Source organism: Corythoichthys intestinalis, chromosome 16 (assembly GCF_030265065.1).
Source record: "Corythoichthys intestinalis isolate RoL2023-P3 chromosome 16, ASM3026506v1, whole genome shotgun sequence".
In the NCBI taxonomy this organism is placed as follows: domain Eukaryota; kingdom Metazoa; phylum Chordata; class Actinopteri; order Syngnathiformes; family Syngnathidae; genus Corythoichthys; species Corythoichthys intestinalis.
In genome coordinates, this window is record NC_080410.1 from 17,834,361 (window position 1) to 17,853,799 (window position 19,439).

General features: G+C 39.0%; 2 protein-coding genes across 10 annotated transcripts in view; one reads left to right on the top strand and one right to left on the bottom strand.

Moving 5' to 3' along the window:
* Positions 1-17,294, bottom strand: part of LOC130931983 (phosphoribosyl pyrophosphate synthase-associated protein 2) — a 32,014-nt gene extending 14,720 nt beyond the window's left edge. The window contains exon 1 of one of the 4 annotated variants that reach the window (XM_057861303.1): positions 16,821-17,294. The gene's annotated coding sequence lies outside the window, so the exon portion shown is untranslated. The other 3 variants (XM_057861304.1, XM_057861302.1, XM_057861300.1) reach the window with 3 other exon arrangements.
* Positions 17,295-17,387: 93 nt separating this feature from the next.
* Positions 17,388-19,439, top strand: part of caskin1 (CASK interacting protein 1) — a 136,608-nt gene continuing 134,556 nt past the window's right edge. For all 6 annotated transcript variants that reach the window (XM_057861268.1, XM_057861270.1, XM_057861269.1 and 3 more), the window contains exon 1: positions 17,388-18,133. In XM_057861268.1, coding sequence (XP_057717251.1) covers positions 18,040-18,133 — 94 coding nt within the window. In that variant the 5' untranslated portion in view covers positions 17,388-18,039. The remainder of the gene's footprint in view (positions 18,134-19,439) is intronic.

Below are 19,439 nucleotides of genomic sequence, written 5' to 3' on the forward strand. Positions count from 1 at the left end.
ATAAAAATTTGATCACCTACAAACACACAAGATTTCTAGCTGTCAAAGAGGTCTAACTTCTTCTAACGAGGTCTAACGAGGGTCCACTTGTTACCGGTATTAATGGCACCTGTTTTAACTCATTATCGGTATAAAAGATACCTGTCCACAAATCAGTCAGTCACACTCCAAACTCCACTATGGCCAAGACCAAAGAGCTGTCGAAGGACACCAGAGACAAAATTGTAGACCTGCACCAGATTGGGAAGACTGAATCTGCAATAGATAAAACGCTTGATGTTAAGAAATCAACTGTGGGAGCAATTATTATTAGAAAATGGAAGACACACAAGACCACTGATAATCGCCCTCGATCTGGGGCCCCATGCAAGGTCTCCCCCCGTGGCGTCAAAATGATAAGAAGAATGGTGAGCAAAAATCCCAGAACCACACGGGGGGACCTAGTGAATGACCTACAGAGAGCTGGGACCACAGTAACAAAGACTACTATCAGTAACACAATGCGCCACCAGGGACTCAAATCCTGCACTGCCAGACGTGTCCCCCTGCTGAAGAAAGTACACGTCCAGGCCCGTCTGCTGTTCGCTAGAGAGCATTTGGATGATCCAGAAGAGGACTGGGAGAATTTGTTATGGTCAGATGAAACCAAAATAGAACTTTTTGGTAGAAACACAGGTTCTCGTGTTTGGAGGAGAAAGAATACTGAATTGCAACCGAAGAACACCATACCCACTGTGAAGCATGGGGGTGGAAACATCATGCTTTGGGGGTGTTTATCTGCAAAGGGACCAGGACGACTGATCCGTGTAAAGGAAAGAATGAATGAGGCCATGTATCAAGAGATTTTGAGTGAAAATCTCCTTCCATCAGCAAAGGCATTGAAGATGAGACGTGGCTGGTGGGTCTTTCAGCATGACAATGATCCCAAACACACAGCCAGGGCAACAAAGGAGTGGCTTTGTAAGAAGCATTTCACGGTCCTGGAGTGGCCTAGTCAGTCAGTCAGTTGAAAGTCCGTGTTGCCCAACGACAGCCCCAAAACATCACTGCTCTAGAGGAGATCTGCCTGGAGGAATGGACCAAAATACCAGCAACACTGTGTGAAAAGCTTGTGAAGAGTTATAGAAAATGTTTGGCCTCCGTTTAATGCCAACATAGGGTACATAACAAAGTGTTGAGAGCAATTTTTGGTATTGACCAAATACTTATTTTCCACCATGATTTGCAAATAAATTCTTTAAAAATCAAACAATGTTATTTTCTTTTTTTCCACATTCTGTCTCTCATGGTTGAGGTTTACCCATGTTGACAATTACAGGCTTCTCTAATATTTTCAAGTGGGAGAACTTGCACAATTAGTGGTTGACTAAATACTTATTTGCCCCACTGTATCTATTGACAACAGATTAGCATTTATCTCTAAATACTACGCCTTCTGACAAATGTATACTCGGCAATGCTATTGCTAAAGGTTCATTGAACAACGCACTTTTTTTTAGCAAGGATTTTTTTTTTTATTGCGGATAATAAAAAAATGTTTTTTGTTGTTGTTGATTTTTGCCAAAAAAGAAATCTAGCAAACAACTATATAACAGATGATTCTATGAGAAAGACTTTGTTTCCTTGTAAAGTTATTTATATTTAGGGTCTGACCAGACAAATAGGGGAGGGAAAAACATATTTAAGACAGAAATTTAAGCTAGTTTTGTTCAATGTTTTTAAATCCTTTATAGGGCAAATGACATTTTGGTAATGAATGAAAAAATAAAAACACAAACTCCTAAAAACCTGGCATCACCATACAGGACATTACAGTTTGGATCATTTGCCCACAATATCAATATTTGGTATACACTGTGGCCTAAATGACCCCAAAAAGGTCGTACACATACCTCAGTTATAGTTGTTATTTTAAAATTCATTCATTTTCCATGCCGCTTTGTCCTCACGAATTTTGAAATTAAATTATTATAACAGTTTTCTTTCAGTTCAACTGACAGTGCAAGACGTCCAATTTATTTTGGAAAAATGGATTGAAGGTCTAGGGGCGTCTATGGCAGTCAACAAGTTCAATGAGTGCCCTATAAAAGGTTAAACTTGTTTTCCTTTTTCTCATCGTCTCTTTATAATGAAAAAAAAAAAGGTAGAATTAATGAATTAAATGCTTGCCTTTCATCAAGAAACCATGAAGCTAGTTTGCCATGAATTAGCAGCTTCATTATTACAACCACAGGGTTTAAAGGGTGAGAGAAGTAGCGGCTTCTAGTCCAAAAACAGTACTTTGCATCTTGCACGAACTGTACTTACTCAAAACAGAGTGGGGGAAAATCATGCACTACAACTGGAAAATTTCAATGTTGAGCCTTACTTAATTAGATTTAAGTAAATTTGGAAAGGGACCATTCAACTCTTTCAGTGCCATTGACGATTACAGGCGTGCAATCATGTGGCTCTTTTAATCCTTCCATTGTAATTTGTTCAATAAATTTGTCACTAATCAGAGGTGGGTAGTACAACAAAGGAACAACTGGCTAACTTACATAGCATAATTCCTAACTTTTTTATTTATTTAACAATGCTCTTAACAAATAGTTCAGACATATATTTCCACAAAAAAAAGGCTAACTATAAACTAAATTATGAATGCATTAAAATACATTAGCTCAAACAAAAACTTGGCTTATGTTGGTCTTAACAGGGAGCAGCTGGATTCAACCATGTGAAATGAGGCAGAGTAGAGGGCATTGTATACACTCAAATCAATAAAACTAAATGCAAGCACTTTCAAAATAAACCATTACAACGCCACTTTAATTATACGAATACTCGAAGCAGAAAAATTGAATTAGAATATTTTTTTTCTAATCGAATATTAAAGTTAATCGATTAATTCAAACTCGGAACTATTTTCTCCACCAGAGGGCAGTCATGCTCTTTGGATGAAAAATGCTTAATTTATGTAATTTTTTCCTCTCTCGTCAGATTTCAATGATTTTATTTTTTTTTTGTATTTAATGTTGTTATGTCATGGGTTATAGTAGTTTCATTGTAACAACAGTCTGTATAGATAACTTTGTGTTCAGGGAAAAAAAAAAAAAAAATCAACAACAATATAAGCAGTTACTCACAATGTTACTCATTACTTGAGTATTCTTTTTACCAAATACTTTTTTATTTGTACTTGAGTACATTTTTTTGGACGACTACTTTTGAGTAGTATTTTTTTGAAGTAACGCTACTCTTACTTAAGGAAAGTTTTTGGCTACTCTACCCATCTCTATCACTAATAGACATCCAAACCACTTGAAATGCGACGGATGGCAGCAAATGGCCATTCTTTCTTTCATTCGCTGTCAACCGTCACAATTCAATTGAATTGGACGTCTATCGCCGACAGTGGCATCTAACTAGTTAACAACTCGATGAGGTAAGATAATGGCAATGAGTTTGCATTTTTTTCATGAATTCTGTTTTCAAACAGTCTCAATAAATGAGCAATGGCTTTGCAGCAGTCACAAATGTAGAAAATGTAAATGTAAACCATTTAACTCATTCGCTGCCCGAACAAATTCACAGAGCATATGTTTTTAAATTTAGTAAAAGAAATTGATATTAAAAATCAGAGGCAGGTAGTAACGCGTTACATTTACTCAGTTACATTTACTTGAGTAACATTTTGAGAAAAACGTACTTCTTAGAGTAGTTTTACTAAACCATACTTTTTAATTTTACTTGAGTAGATTTGTGAAGAAGAAATGCTACTCTTACTCCGGTACTTTGAGCTACACTACCAATTAAAATTTTCCTCTTTATTTTATCGATTATATTTTACTTTTTTTTTTTTTTTTTTTAACCGTGGTGCTCCCAGTTGCTTTGGACGAATGATGCTTCATTGCTACAATTTTTCTCTCTCACCGGAATAGCGTACCACACGAATGCTATTTTTAGACCATGATGTCTCCATCGTAACGCGGAAGTGGGTCATTATAGACACGCCCTCGCATACAATCCATGTTATTTCTGCTCGTTTTCTCCGGTAATCTTTCAAAAAACAACATGCCGATCAAACACTGCTGCTATGGAACTTGTAGAAACGACTAGATATTACGACATATGAAGGGTGTTTTCATCATACGTTTCCCGAAACCAAAAAGTCGGAGGAAAAAAATTTGACGAATGGATCAACTTGCGCAGACTTCCAAAAGACCAAATTAACGCCAACAAGGTGAAGCCATTCACATTTCATATGCAGTAAACATTTTGTTGGGGGCCATGGTCCTACAAAGGACGAAGAGGTTAGCCATTTTAATATTTTTACTTATTTTCTAACGTGGCGTTTTGCCGTGCTGCTTCTGTCTGACAATGAATGACCTGAAAAAATTAAAATGGTATTCGACTGCCGCCGTTACCTTTTCTGTTGTTTAAAAAAAAAAAAAAGTTTAGTAAGGGGGAAGTGTAATTATAGAATTAAGATTTGTTATTAATGAAAAAATTAAAAGTGTTTGTTGGCTGTCACTGAGTAGCATTTGCGATCGCTACACAAAAATAGCAGTATAAATTATCCCCAAGAACGGTCAGAGACGCAAGACAACAAGAGGATATAATATATAAGAAAGACAGGGCATATGGTGGTAAAAGATTGTTGAAACAGGAGAATGTCATTGTCAGTGGCGTAAGGCAATGCACACAAGAAAACGGTGTCGATAAAAAAGCTAACTCTGGATCTGGTCAGCTCGTGTTTTTCAGCCCTCGACACTCAAGCCATCTCTAACTGAACATTTGTATGTTCTTCCAAATCTTTACCAGTGAATTTGGCACCAGGGACATCATTTTTGGACAGAATTGGTAGGTTTAGCTCAGTTAACATCTCGTTCGTACACCATTCCGATGAATTTACCATTAGGGACAAACGGGAAGTTGACCCGCCAAGCAACAATTGCTAACGTCATGAATATTAATGAGCAAAAGTCACGTGTTGGTTGCGGTTTGCCATTCAATGGTTTATTTATTTATTTTTATTTATTTGGCTTAATGCAGTTATATAGTAGGTTATAGTCTTCTTCAAAGTATAATAATGTCAGTTAATATTGATAACTTTGTGCTGAGAAAAAAAAAACATTGTTGATCGTAAGCAGTTACTCATAATGTTACTCTGAGTATTCTTTTCACCAAATACTTTTTTACTAGCACTTGAGTACATTTTTTGGTTGACTATTTTTACTTAAGTGGCATTATTTTGAAGTAACGTTACTCTCACTTGAGTAAAACTTTTGGCTACTCTGCCCACCTCTGTTGAAAACACACATCAACGGCAACAGACGTCCAACTCATTTCAACTGGATGGTCGCTTCCAGCCAAAGAGGTGAATGTGGTGCTGGAGCGAACACAGCTATTTTTGTACGTATTTCGAACGACGACGAGCTAAGCATGACACCAAGGGATTTACAAGTGGAATGATAATACAGAACTAAAAGCCATATCGCTTGACTGTTCAATTACAGGTCGCAATTTGAGACAGTATATCTTTTGAAAATGGAGGCAACCTATTTGACATTCAGTACATAGAACTAATTTAAGAATTACTGTCATTTTCCTGTACACGAGAGTTCCTCTAGTTTACACACAACAATAACAATATTAATGATAAAATAAGAGACTTTGGAAGACCAAGACCAATAAAACGTGAGGCTAATAAGCTGACTTGTAGGCCTAGTGATGTCTTGTGCTTGTCTCGAATCAATTTGTCACTCCTCTAATTCATTATTCGCAGGCACGACAGCAGCTTCTCAGTGACGCTAAGCTAGCTGCATAGCAACCACGTATTACCGTTAGCGTTCTGCGTTATTTACTTCAGAAACACCAGTGAGGATATTAAGCTATGTAGGGCAACGACGTTTTCAATACCTTTGTAAAATCTTAAATCAAAACTACAGTGACGCGACAACGCTGGCTAACACCAAACACGCGCCGCAAACAATAAAGCCGTCAGACCCCAAAGGTCTTTAAGGCATCATCCACTTTCCATGAGCCTTCTTTTGCAAACAACTGTGAAAATGAAATAAAACACAATTAAACTCCTGACCAGTTTGCGTCGGCTTCGATTACAGTCTTCTGCGTCCAACAGGGTTTGATTGTTCAAGTCTACTGCCCTTTTCAACCTGGCCCCTTACTCCATCTGCTTGGATTGAACATAGATATCGCATACATAGAACTAGATGCGAAACGTCCAAGTCTGCGGCGTTTGGCAATTGGCGGCCATTTTAAAGCAGTGTCTTTTTTTTAATTAAAAAAAAAAAAAAATATTATTATTATTTTTTGAATATTTAAATTTTTAATTATTTTAACTAATTGGCTGTCAGTTACGGCGACAGCCGTCCAATCAAATTCAGCTGGAAAATTATAGATTACTGCAAGCCCCTCCCAGGTTCAAGGAGTTTAAATTTGCCAATGATCAAAACAAGCAACTAAAAAAAAAAAAAAAAACTTTGTGACGTTTTGGAAGCCCTAAACTGAAGCAATTTTTACGCCTTAGTACTGGACTTGTGTAAACCAAATAAGAAAAAACTGGACTGTATGCCGCTTAAGTAACCACTTGAGGGCAGTGTGTTGCAATGAATACCTCTCACGCGGTCAATTCTGATATTTTTTTGTTATGTTTGACATTGAATCGGAAATAAATGTGATATAACGTCGTCTGTTGTAAAGGAGCTGTCACATTTTGTTGCGTCTTCCTTCCTTTAATTCCGTTCTGTATACTATGTCAAACCTGCATGACACTAACAGCAGTAGATCTAATTTCTTTGAATTGAATACAATCCATCTTCAATCACTTGTCTCAGTGGTTCTTAACCTGGGTTCGACCCAACCCCGGGCCCCGGGGTTCGGTAAGTCAGTCTAAGGGGTTCGGTTTAGACACGCAAGGCCCTAGTTTTGGAACCTGACTAAATCTAGGCAAAGTGGTATTTTAAACCAGGTTTTTGACTGGTTAGTCCCCAATTTACAGCCTTTATTCCAATTCTTTCAACTGCTAGTCTTTTATCTGGTGGGCGGAGAAACTGGTTTGCTCAGTGGAAGGTTGATTCTTACTTGGTATGAGAAAGTACAACAGACCTACAGGTGACATGCGCTGCGTTGACAAAACAACAACAACAACATTTGTGTCAGATTTTACAGAATGAAAATAGTATGTGACACAAGGATGCGATACAATGAGAATGTCGACATGAAAACGAAAATAATCGAGTTTAATTTAATTTGATATTAATTTCATATTAATCAAATATGAAAAGCAAATCAAAAGGCAAAATTATTTATTGTAAATTAACACTGTTTATTGGATTTGTGAGAAGAAGACACTTTGCAAATCATGCACTGCAAAATAATCTATAGAATGAATTCATGATTAGTGGAAATTGATAGTTCTTAATACAGGCAATGGTTAAAGCACCATAAGTCATAGTAACTGAAATAATACTGCCTTCCAATTGTACGAAATGGTACTTTTCCTCCCTTGCATAACTTGCTGGATGCGTGGGCGGCAGAGAACAGTTTCAATGTACTGTGTAATGCCCATTGTTTCGCGCACACACACAAACACACAGGAATGGTCATTGCAGTTTAAAATCGTGGGAGGTTACACCACACAGAAAAAAGTTTGTTTAATTCTAGTATAGGCTGCAGAGGGCTGCATGACAATTAGAAATTAATTGCATTTTATTTTTAGTGTTATTGTGACATGAGTGGGTGCCCAATTACATCCACTGATTGTTATGTTTTCTGTCTCACCAATGTTCACTAGTCATGACCACCATCCTCATTAAGGATAAAGTGTGAGCTGGAGCCTATCAGTTAATTTTGAGCAAAAAGCAGGTTACGCCAAGGATTGCTGAGTTTATTTTTTGTTTGTGCCATTCATTACCTTGGAAGTCGAGTATGCTGACTGCTGAGCCAAAAGCCCGGACTGGCAGCTCACCCACCAGCATGCTCTTCTGAAGGCATCGGTAGTGAAGTTTCCTGATATGCATAGCACCCAATTGTGTCCGTTACACTAGCACAACTTATTGAAGATGGATTCCTGCCTAGAGTCTATAAATTGCACACACTCTAAATAAAAAACAAACAAACAAACAAACAAACAAACAAACAAAAATAGTTGGAAGTCATAGTAAAATACTGGCAGCTGTGATTGCCAGAACTATTCCGTTCGAAAAAAGTGAAAACCCATAAAACGTTCATTGTCAAATTAACAACTAACTACTGTAAAAACATATACATTTTATATGATATATAACTGTAGTTTTACGTCAAACAACTGAAAAAGTACTTGTGTGTAGCAGGTGTAGTTGTGGTGGTGACATCACAGTGCTCACTTTCTTGTTCCTCTATCATTTCCAACTGGAGTTTGAACCCAAAGTGCCTCTATGGCAATCAGATATACTGATTACTGAGCCAACAGCACAGTCTAGCTTCTGCTGCCAAAGTGCCTCTGTGGCAGTCAGATGTGCTGACTACTGAGCCAAAAGCACAGTTTACCTTCTGCTGCCAGTACACTCTTTTGATTCGTAGGCCGCCATTGGTGGCAAGAAGCGTCCAATCCATTTCGACTGGGCGGGGCTGGAAACGATTGAATGATCAATTTCCTTCTTTTACTTTATTATCCAGCTTGGATGGTAAAGAAAAGAGGTCGATTTTTTCTTTTTACAGGTTTTTTAATTCTCTTAACGAATGGGATATGACGACGCACAATTCGGGGAAAAAAAAAGAAAGTAATAATCACCTAAGATATACAGTATACATTTATGAAGGAAAGAGTAATTTAAAGCTGGTTGACGAGGAGACATCTCCCCGGAGCACCACTAGGTGCTCCCCAGAAAAAAATCTTTCGACCTTCAACTTCAAACTGTTCTTATTTGCCGTCCACAAAAACAGTGGAAATAACAAGCAGCCTAGTGCCAGCCCCTACCTAGATAAGACAATGGAAGAAGTCCTTGTCCGCAAGCAGGACTGTAGATGAACACACAGTTATGAGAACAAAGAATGATTATGTGCAACACTATGAAATGAGCAGATATATGTTCAAGTGAATAAATGAATATATACAGTGGGGCAAATAAGTATTTAGTCAACCACTAATTGTGCAAGTTTTCCCACTTGAAAATATTAGAGAGGCCTGTAATTGTCAACATGGGTAAACCTCAACCATGAGAGACAGAATATGGAGAAAAAAACCCAGAAAATCACATTGTTTTATTTTTAAAGAATTTATTTGCAAATCATGGTGGAAAATAAGTATTTGGTCAATACCAAAAGTTCATCTCAACACTTTGTTATGTACCCTTTGTTGGCAATAAACGGAGGCCAAACGTTTTCTATAACTCTTCACAAGCTTTTCACACAGTGTTGCTGGTATTTTGGCCCATTCCTCCAGGCAGATCTCGTCTAGAGCAGTGATGTTTTGGGGCTGTCGTTGGGCAACACGGACTTTCAACTGACTGACTGACTAGGCCACTCCAGGACCGTGAAATGCTTCTTACAAAGCCACTCCTTTGTTGCCCAGCTTATGGAAGAAGATTTTCACTCAAAATCTCTTGATACATGGCCTCATTCATTCTTTCCTTTACACGGATCATTTACACGTCCTGGTCCCTTTGCAGATAAACAGCCTCAAACCATGATGTTTCCACCCCCATGCTTCACAGTGGGTATAGTGTTCTTCGGATGCAATTCAGTATTCTTTCTCCTCCAAACACGAGAACCTGTGTTTCTACTGAAAAGTTCTATTTTGGTTTCATCTGACCATAACACATTCTCCCAGTCCTCTTCTGGATCATCCAAATGCTCTCTAGCAAACCACAGACGGGCATGGACGTAGGGTTGCCACCTTTCAGAAATAAGAAATATGTGACGCCCCCCTCGCGCCCAAAGCTGTACAGGCAGGGAAAAAACAGGACGTCCCCAAAACTCCTCAAATGCATAGAAATGTGTCTATTCATTTATATTCTGTATTAGTTCAATACGAAACGCAAAATTTAATTCCCAATTACGGATCGTTCCTTATTTCAAGGGGCAGGTGGCAACCCTACATGGACGTGTACTTTCTTCAGCAGGGGGACACGTCTGGCAGTGCAGGATTTGAGGCCCTGGTGGCGCATTGTGTTACTGATAGTAGTCTTTGTTACTGTGGTCCCAGCTCTCTGTAGGTCATTCATTAGGTCCCCCCGTGTTGTTCTGGGACTATTGCTCACCGTTCTTGTTATCATTTTGACGCCACAGGGTGAGATCTTGCATGGAGCCCCAGATCGAGGGAGATTATCAGTGGTCTTGTATGTCTTCCATTTTCTAATAATTGCTCCCACAGTTGATTTCTTTACATCAAGCATTTTACCTATTGCAGATTCAGTCTTCCCAGCCTGGTGCAGGTCTACAATTTTGTCTCTGGTGTCCTTCGACAGCTCTTTGGTCTTGGCCATAGTGGAGTTTGGAGTGTGACTGACTGAGATTGTGGACAGATGTCTTTTAAACCGATAATGAGTTAAAACAGGTGCCATTGATACAGGTAACGAGTAGAGCCGTGTTAGACCTCGTTAGAAGAAGTTAGACCTCTTTGACAGCCAGAAATCTTGCTTGTTTGTAGGTGACCAAATACTTACTTTCCACTCTAATTTGGAAATAAAATCTTTAAAAATCAAACAATGTGATTTTCTGTTTTTTTTTCCACATTCTGTCTCTCATGGTTGAGGTCTACCCATGTTGACAATTACAGGCCTCTCTAATCTTTTCAGGTAGGAGAACTTGCACAATTGGTGGTTGACTAAATACTTATTTGCCCCACTGTATCTATATATATATATATCTACAATGGAATGACAAATAAGCCTTTAGGAATATTTCCAATTACCTTCTTTTACTAACTACCACAGAACATACTCTGTAAACTGGACTGGCAGTGAATGAGTTAAGCTCTCAGGGAGTCATGTTATGCGAACCTTCTAAACCAGTAGCTAAGCACTTAGCATGCTTGACAAAACTGACTCCCAAGATGTGGCTTCAAATCCCAAGGCAGGGGACAATGAGGAAAGGTTTGACATGATGTCACCACCATCAAGACTGGTTACATATAAATTATAGAATAAAATTTAACTGGCTAGCCATTGAGAGCCTTCTGACCTCTGCTGTGTCAGGGTGGCACTCAAGCTGCACAGAAACAGACAAGAAAAGACTGCAGAAGGTGATCAAAACAGCACAAAAGGTCATCGGCTGCCCCCTTCCTCCCTTAGAGCATCATAAAAGACTACAAACCCCGCTTCCATCTCTTCTGCTCTCTGGCAAATGCTACAGGGCCATAACAGCCAAAACAAAAAAACTGAGAGACAGTTTCTTTCCAAGAGCTGTCACCATACTCAACTCAAGTTTGCACTGAAATATCACTGTCATTGCATTGTTAATGCCACAACATTGTCACATGCATCTCACTAAGTAATATATTCTCAATCTGGGTTTATTCGCACATTCTAGCATTTTGCTCTGTAACATCAATAGCTATGCAGAAACTGTCATTTGCACTGTCATATCAGGTCAGCCATGTGCCTCCTAGTGTGAGTACTGCAAATTAGAGATGGGATGCTCGAGCCTTCCTGCTCGAATCCGATTCGAGCAAATGAAGTAGAGGCGTGTCAAAGCAGTGTTCCGAAAACGGCGTCGAGTAAGCCAAAAATCACGTGACCACTGCCGACGAGGCCTCGAACGTCACGGATGTGTCAGCGAGTCACACTGTTTCCACATGAAAATGAAAACTCGATGGGAGCCCGCCCGCTCAATCGGTAGGAACGCAATAAAAAGTGGCAGAATAACGCAGTTATTGACGTTTTTTTGAGAGGAGGAATTTTCGCGAGTGCTACAAACATTTGCTCATTTTCAAGTGAGGAGTGAGAATATCATTATCACTTTAATTTCATTAAATTCAGTCACATTGTTATACACTAGATACTGGCACACGTTTAGATATTTAGTATACAAATATGACACATCCACCCCCCCAGAAATTATACCTAATTAAAAAATAAAATATTTCACAAACCTTTCCTTTTTATTCGGCTCAATTATTTCTATCTTATGATTTTGGAATACTTATAGTATGCAATAAATAATATACCTGTTCCCAAGCACTGTGCTTACTGTTCTGTAATATTTACAAAAAAATAACAATACAGTTACTCCCCGACGTCTAGAACAAGCCACTTACAAGACTGGCACTGTCGTGTATTACAAATACTGCTTTGAGCACATCTTCACAGACAAAGCAATGACACAGGCTTAAAAAGGTCAACTTTAATTGACGACACGATCCCACGGTTGAAATATACGACATCCACTTAATTCTATTGAAGATATCCAATGCTGAGGCAATTTGAGAAGTTAACTTTTTAAAAGAAACTTGCACTGTTTATCCAGTAGATGGAGCTCTTGCAGTGTGTCAAACACCTCGAAACAGTAATTCAATTTAGGGCTATTGTCTCAAAAGTGGTTCATTGTTTCGGAAAGCCTCGGTTTTTCCATTCCTACTGTGAATTGATATATACGTATTACTACTACATCACCACTTGCTGCTAGTCAATTATTTACTTTATTCCCAGTCCTACATCCGCACTCTACATCAAATTGGTGTGCATGGCTGTCACCCCAGGAGGAAGCTCTTCTGAAGATGGTACACAAGAGAGCCCGCTCGTCTCATCAGACCATAGGACATGGTTCCAGTAATCCATGTGCTTGGTTGACATGTCTTCAGCAAACTGTTTGCGGGCTTTCTTGTGTACCGTCTTCAGAAGAGGCTTCCTCCTGGGGTGACAGCAATGCACACCAATTTGATGTAGAGAGCGGCGTATAGTCTGAGCACTAACAGGCTGACCCCCCACCTCTTCAATCTCTGCAGCAATGCTGACAGCATTCCTGTAACTAGTCACATGACATTTTGGAGGGAAAATGACAAGTAGTACTCGGTTTGGACATTTAGGGATGTACGTATTTACTAAGGGGTGTACTCACTTTTGTTGCCAGGGGTTTGGATATTAATGGCTATATTTTCAGTTATTTTGATGGGGAAATAAATTAACTCTATTATATAAGCTGCACACAGACTACTTTTCATTGTGTCAAAGTGTCATTTTGTCAGTGTTATCCCATGAAAATATATATTTAAATATCTGCAGAAATGTGAGGGGTGCACTCACTTTTGTGATACACTGTATATATATTAGGGCTTTGATGGTACACACAAGTCACGGTTCAGTACAACAGGAAAAAGGCTTTTTTCTCACAGCATTTGAAAGTCAATGTTTGTATGCCATCACCCTCTTATATAGGTGAAATTAAAAAAAATGTAAAAAGGGAGGGAAGTTTTTTTGGTATGAAAAAGAGTTCAATTTAATTAGTTAACATATTTGATGTGAAAGACTTTATGAATGGATCATGTAATACACATGTAAAACATGACTTAACATCAGTTCAGTTTTACTTTGCAAAGTAACTAATTACTCTTACTTTGAGGTAACTGAGTTCAGTTACTTTTTGGGAGAAGTAATTTGCAACTGTAATTAATTACTTTGTTTTAAAGTAAGATTAGCAGCGCTGCTTGTATTGTACTTTTCCTTTTGTTTTATGTGGTTCACATTATGCTGTAAGTTTTAATTCTCGTTGTAGGCTTACTCTGTACAATGACAAAGGCTGTCTATCAGTGGTGTTTTCAGGATGCCAGGTGTGGGTGTGCATTAGTCTTACCTGGGGGGGCAAAAAAAAAAAACCTCCAATGCTCAAGTAGGTCGAAATCCAGCGTAGGGCTTCTGCACCTTAAAACATGTTTTGTTTTCTCCTTGAGAAAACTGTTGTTGTGATTTATTTGACTTAGATTAGAACACATCCATAACTGAACAGTATGGACATGCAGGTGCCAATGTATTTTTTAGGTAACCTATAGTGGTTATAGTTGTTCCGCAGCCCCTTTGAGCTCAATTTGACCCTTTTAGAATGCTTCAAAATGCACCAAAATCGACAGGCAGGTCAAGACAGGTGCAATCTTTGATACCGTGTAAAGACAAATTCCAAATACTATGTAGCGACAAGCGCCCCCTAGCAGTCATTCTTTGTCCCGCCAACGCTTTGAGCCCTACTTTGACCCCCTCAGAATGCTTCAAAACTCACCAAACTCAACAGCCAGGTGAACACTGGTGAACACTTAGATAAAATGTAAAAAAAAAAAAAAATATATATATATATATATATTTGTATAGACATACAGTATATATACAGTATATATACATATATATATATCAGGGCTGTCAAAATGACGCGTTAACGGGCGTTAATTAATTTTTTAAATTAATCACGTTAAAATATTTGACGCAATTAACGCAGATGCCCCGCTCAGACACATTTAAATGACGGTACAGTGAAACGCTCACTTGTTAATTGTGTTTTATGGAATTTTGCCGCCATCTGCTGGCGCTTGGGTGCGACTGATTTTATAGGCTTCAGCACCCATGAGCATTGTGTAAGTAATTATTGACATCAACAATGGCGGGCTACTAGTTTATTTTTTGATTGAAAATTTTACAAATTTTATTAAAACAAAAACATTAAGAGGGGTTTTAATATAAAATTTCTATAACTTGTACTAACATTTTTCTTTTAAGAAATACAAGTCTTTCTATCCATGGATCGCTTTAACAGAATGTTAATAATGTTAATGCCATCTTGTTGATTTATTGTTATAATAAACAAATACAGTCCTTATGTACCGTATGTTGAATGTATATATCCATTTTGTGCCTTATCCTTCCATTCCAACAATAATTTACAGAAAAATATGCATATTTTATAGATGGTTTGAATTGCGATTAATTGTGATTAATTACATATATATATTAGGGCTGTCAAACGATTAAAATTTTTAATCGAGTTAATTACAGCTTAAAAATTAATTAATCGTACTTAATCGCAATTAATCGCAATTCAATCCATCTATAAAATATGCCATATTTTTCTGTAAATTATATATATATATTCTGTTAAATAATTTGTTGGAATGGAAAGATAAGACAAGATGGATATATACATTCAACATACAGTACATAAGGACTGTAGTGGGCATTTCACTCTACTGTCATTTAAATCTGTCTGTGCTGTCCTCACTCAGAAGGGTCTACTTTTTCCAAAGCTAGACAGCTAGTGAACGACGCCTTAATAATCAGACTTCTTCCTTTTTCATCTGATTTATTGATAAAATGGCCTCAAACCACTGTCCTCTTTAGACCCTAGTGAAACTACAAAAAAAAAGTACACAAGCATTGCATTAGCAACAACGTTAGCTTAGCACGCTATACAGGTTCACTAAACATAAACAAAAAGCGTCTCATACAAAAAATGTAACATTTCGCTTACTAACATAATATATACATTCTTTACAACAACCATACTTACAGACAAATCTTGTCCAAGGATCATATGAGCACAACATTACAACGTAGGCGTCAGCTCGAGACGTCGTGCAGCCATATTGAACTGGCAAGAAAGCAATAAACCATGTCGCAAAGCGAGCACAAGAGTTCGCTGTTAGACAGCAATAAAAACCTTGCTGTAAAACTTACCAAAAGGCAGAATACTGTCTGAGCGGGACATGTGCGTTAATTGCGTCAAATATTTTAACGTGATTAATAAAAAAAATTAATTACCGCGTGTTAACGCGATAATTTTGACAGCCCTAATATATATGTATGTATATATATATATATATATATATATATATATATATATATATATATATATATATATATATATATATATATGCGTAAATGTGTGTAGCGCCCCCTAGGTACAAAACCAACATTTCGTTTAATTTTTTTTCTTTAATTTTCTTTAAAAAAATTTTAAGATGAAAGAGGAGGTAACAACGCAAAGTTTAAAACTTAGACCACATCAGTACTATATGAATGGGATACCATACGCGGTGCCCAGACTGGCATTAGTACTTCATCCAGTTTTCTTTGGGTGGGCAGAGCGTGTCTGTGGGTGGGCACTGCCCATAGACAATGTCTATTCTATTCTATTCTATTCTATTCTATTCTATTCTATTCTATTAGGCTCGAGCGTTTACGTCACAGCAGCACGGGATCATGCGAGATTTGCGACAACGCAACCATTGCGGAAGCATCACGGGACATTTAAACCAACCAAAGATGGAAAAAAGTAAGGAATACTTGCCAGTTCGATACAGAGACAAACTTGTTACCACGGCGAAGGACAGATATGTGAGCAATTTTAAGGATGTGAACAATGTTGACCCTCACGAGCAAGCCGAACACAAATGGAATAAAGATGTCGACAAGCTTCCACCACTACGCGAAATGGACATCATGCTGTATTTAGTGTTTGGTATATGTTACTACACTCATCAGCAATTCCGAAACTACAAATCGCTACAAAGCTACGAACAGTTTTGCTGCGGATGGGTGCAGGATCTTCACTTTATGACCATAGCAAACGGCAACACCATCTTTCTAGCAAAGGTAGGCAATGTGTGTTTACATTAGTCTGTGACCACGGATGTACAAAACTTTTGCTGCATAAAATGTAGCCTGTGTACAAATTCTTTGCCACTCTCTCACGTCAAAATATTACAGCTTTTTCATTTAGCAACGACATGAATTATGTCTTATGAAGACAATGCACATGTATGCATGCTAGTTGTTTAGCTGTAGCAATAGCTAACAATAGGCCGACTTAGGGCGTAAAGTTACTGAAATTTGCGTAAACAAACGAAATTAACTTACCGGAGTGGAAGTGCATAGAGCAAACTCAGTGTGTAACTGGAGAATCAAACGTTATGCCCTTCCTTCTGATCGAGGCCACCCATGCCATTCTTCGACGTTTGGTAAGTTCAGATATGAGCTTTCCCTCGCCTTTTCTCCATGTAGGGATCCGGAAGAAACTCAATGGTGTTCCGTCGAGCTGTACATTCTCCTTTTTCTATTCGATCGGTTGTTGCAATTCTTTACCGCACAATAATTTCCAACCATTTTTAAAGAGCGACCTGTGTTGAAATGCCTCAGTTTATCTTCCACAATGGCGATAGCGGCGGAAACCTCGCGAGTGCCACGTCATACGCTCGAGCCTAATTCTATTCTAATATAAAAAATTTAGTACTATGATTTTTAGTTAGAAAAATCTCCAAAAATCTACCGTAAAATTAAGTACTGTATATTACTGTTTCTTGGAAAAGAGACGCGGCAACATAGCATATTTCAGCAAACTGCTGCGATGCTGCTCCGCCCCCGAGTGGCAACACGCGCACGTTAGCGCCACGAGCTGGCCCAGCTGTAGGGTGTGCAGTCCCCCCCCCCATACACACACCCACACCTCTTACACACACACGCGCTCTCTTTCTCTCTCACAACTCCTGCCCCCACGCGGGGGGAAATTCACGACCAAATCGAAAGCGGGAGCGCAAGCGCAAGCGCAAGCGGAACGATGGCTGCTGCAGCCCTGGACCCTGTTTACCCCGCAGAGCACGGGAGCGCCGCTTGACACGGACGGACCCAGTTGACCGCCGCTTTGATACAGTATACACAGCGTTTCACTCCCTCGCTGCTGTTTTTGCTGTTGGATAATCTTGTTGAGGGGAGCCTTCCTTCCGCCTCCTTCTCTCGTGGACCACCACCTCGCGACGGCTCAAGAGCGGCCCAGCCAGCTCCCAGTACCGCCCGCATCTCTCAGTGCAGCGTCTAGCAAGAAGGGGGTGGAAGTACGGTAGCATCCCTCCATCCGAGGGCACCCCACCCTCCCCCCCTCCCTCCCTTATTCTGTCCTTTCATACCATCATACACCAAAGCTCCAGGGGTCTCGTCTAGCCGGGGACCAAGAAAAGGGGAGGTGGAGGAGGAGGAGGGAGAGAGGGAGGCTAGCAGTGGCGCACTCTCCGCGTGGGAAGGCCGGCCTGAAGCGCCCCTCTGTCGGAGGATGTTGCGGGAGTAGTACGTCTCTCAGCGGAAGATGGGGAAGGACCAGGAGCTGCTGCAGGCGGTGAAAACCGAGGACCTGCTTACAGTGCAGAAGCTACTGCAAAGGCCCCGGCCAGGGAAAGCAAGTGAGCAGTTGCATTCTAATCTAGTCTCAAGTGTGTTAAGAATGTTATAAAATGCTCCGTGTGATGCAAGTGTGTTTACTATGTAAACGCATCAATGGGCTCTGGGGGTGCATGCATCATCACAGTGGTGAGCATGGAGATCTTGAGTGTGAATGTAATGCAGCAGAACTGGGGTGGGTGGGGGTGTCTGATTGGTTTGACCCTGGTCTTGCAGATGACAGCAATTTAGATTTTAGTATGGGCTTGGGCAATACATCGATGTTATGAATTTATTGGATTTTTTTTGTTTTGTTTGCAGATTAAATTTGTTTTGGGATTTTTTTTTTTTTGGAAAGGATATCTACCATTATTTAATAGATTATTCAATGAGAAAGAGGTTGTTTCTTTGTCAAGTTATTAGTCTGTATTTTAGGGCTGACAGCACAAATTGGGGGACAGAAAAATATATTTAACACAAAGGTTTGGCTTAATTTTTTTTGATCGGCATTGACCGCATTACTATTTTTGGTACTTAAAACAAAAAATAACCCTATAAAGCCCTGGCGTCCACTTAGATGGACATCACATTTTGGGTCATGTACCAGATTCAACTCCATATGACCTAAAAAATGATGTCCACCTATATAACACCAGACCTCAATTATAAATATATATTTATATTTACCATTATGTTTTGTTACCAATAAAATATTGCAAATGAATAAAAATCTTGATAAAATAAAAGAAAAAAATTAAATTTATAATAAAATAAAAAAATATACTCTATGGCTCCCAATAATGAGCAATTTTTTTTTTTTTAATGTGTTCAATTCTGTCGTATTTAACTCATTGCCTGCCATTGACAAGGGTAGACATCCCATTAATTCAATCAGGGAGGCCTGAATGTGAATGCTCATGTTGGATTGGACGTCTGGCACCGTCAATGACAACCAATGAGTTCCATGAGTGCCCTAGAAAGCATTAAACTATTTTTGTGCTTACTCAGTCTTTTTTTAATTTTTAGGCCAGATCGCCTAGCCATTGCGTTAGTATTTTCTGTCTAGGTTTGCTGTATATCAAAAAATGTTTATACACATGCAAAAGCGTATGTTGCTTTCTGTATGTGATTGTTCCATGCTGATTATTTTCTGTTGGCACTAAAGCACCTAAGCATTCAGCATTAGTCCACATCCCACTACATCCCACTCTAATGTGTGGGCCATTCCGTCATACTGGAAATCACTTACCACTAGGGCTGAACGATATTGGAAGAAACTGACATTGCGACTTTTTGGGGATTTGCAAAACACAGCGAGGAAAATAAGTA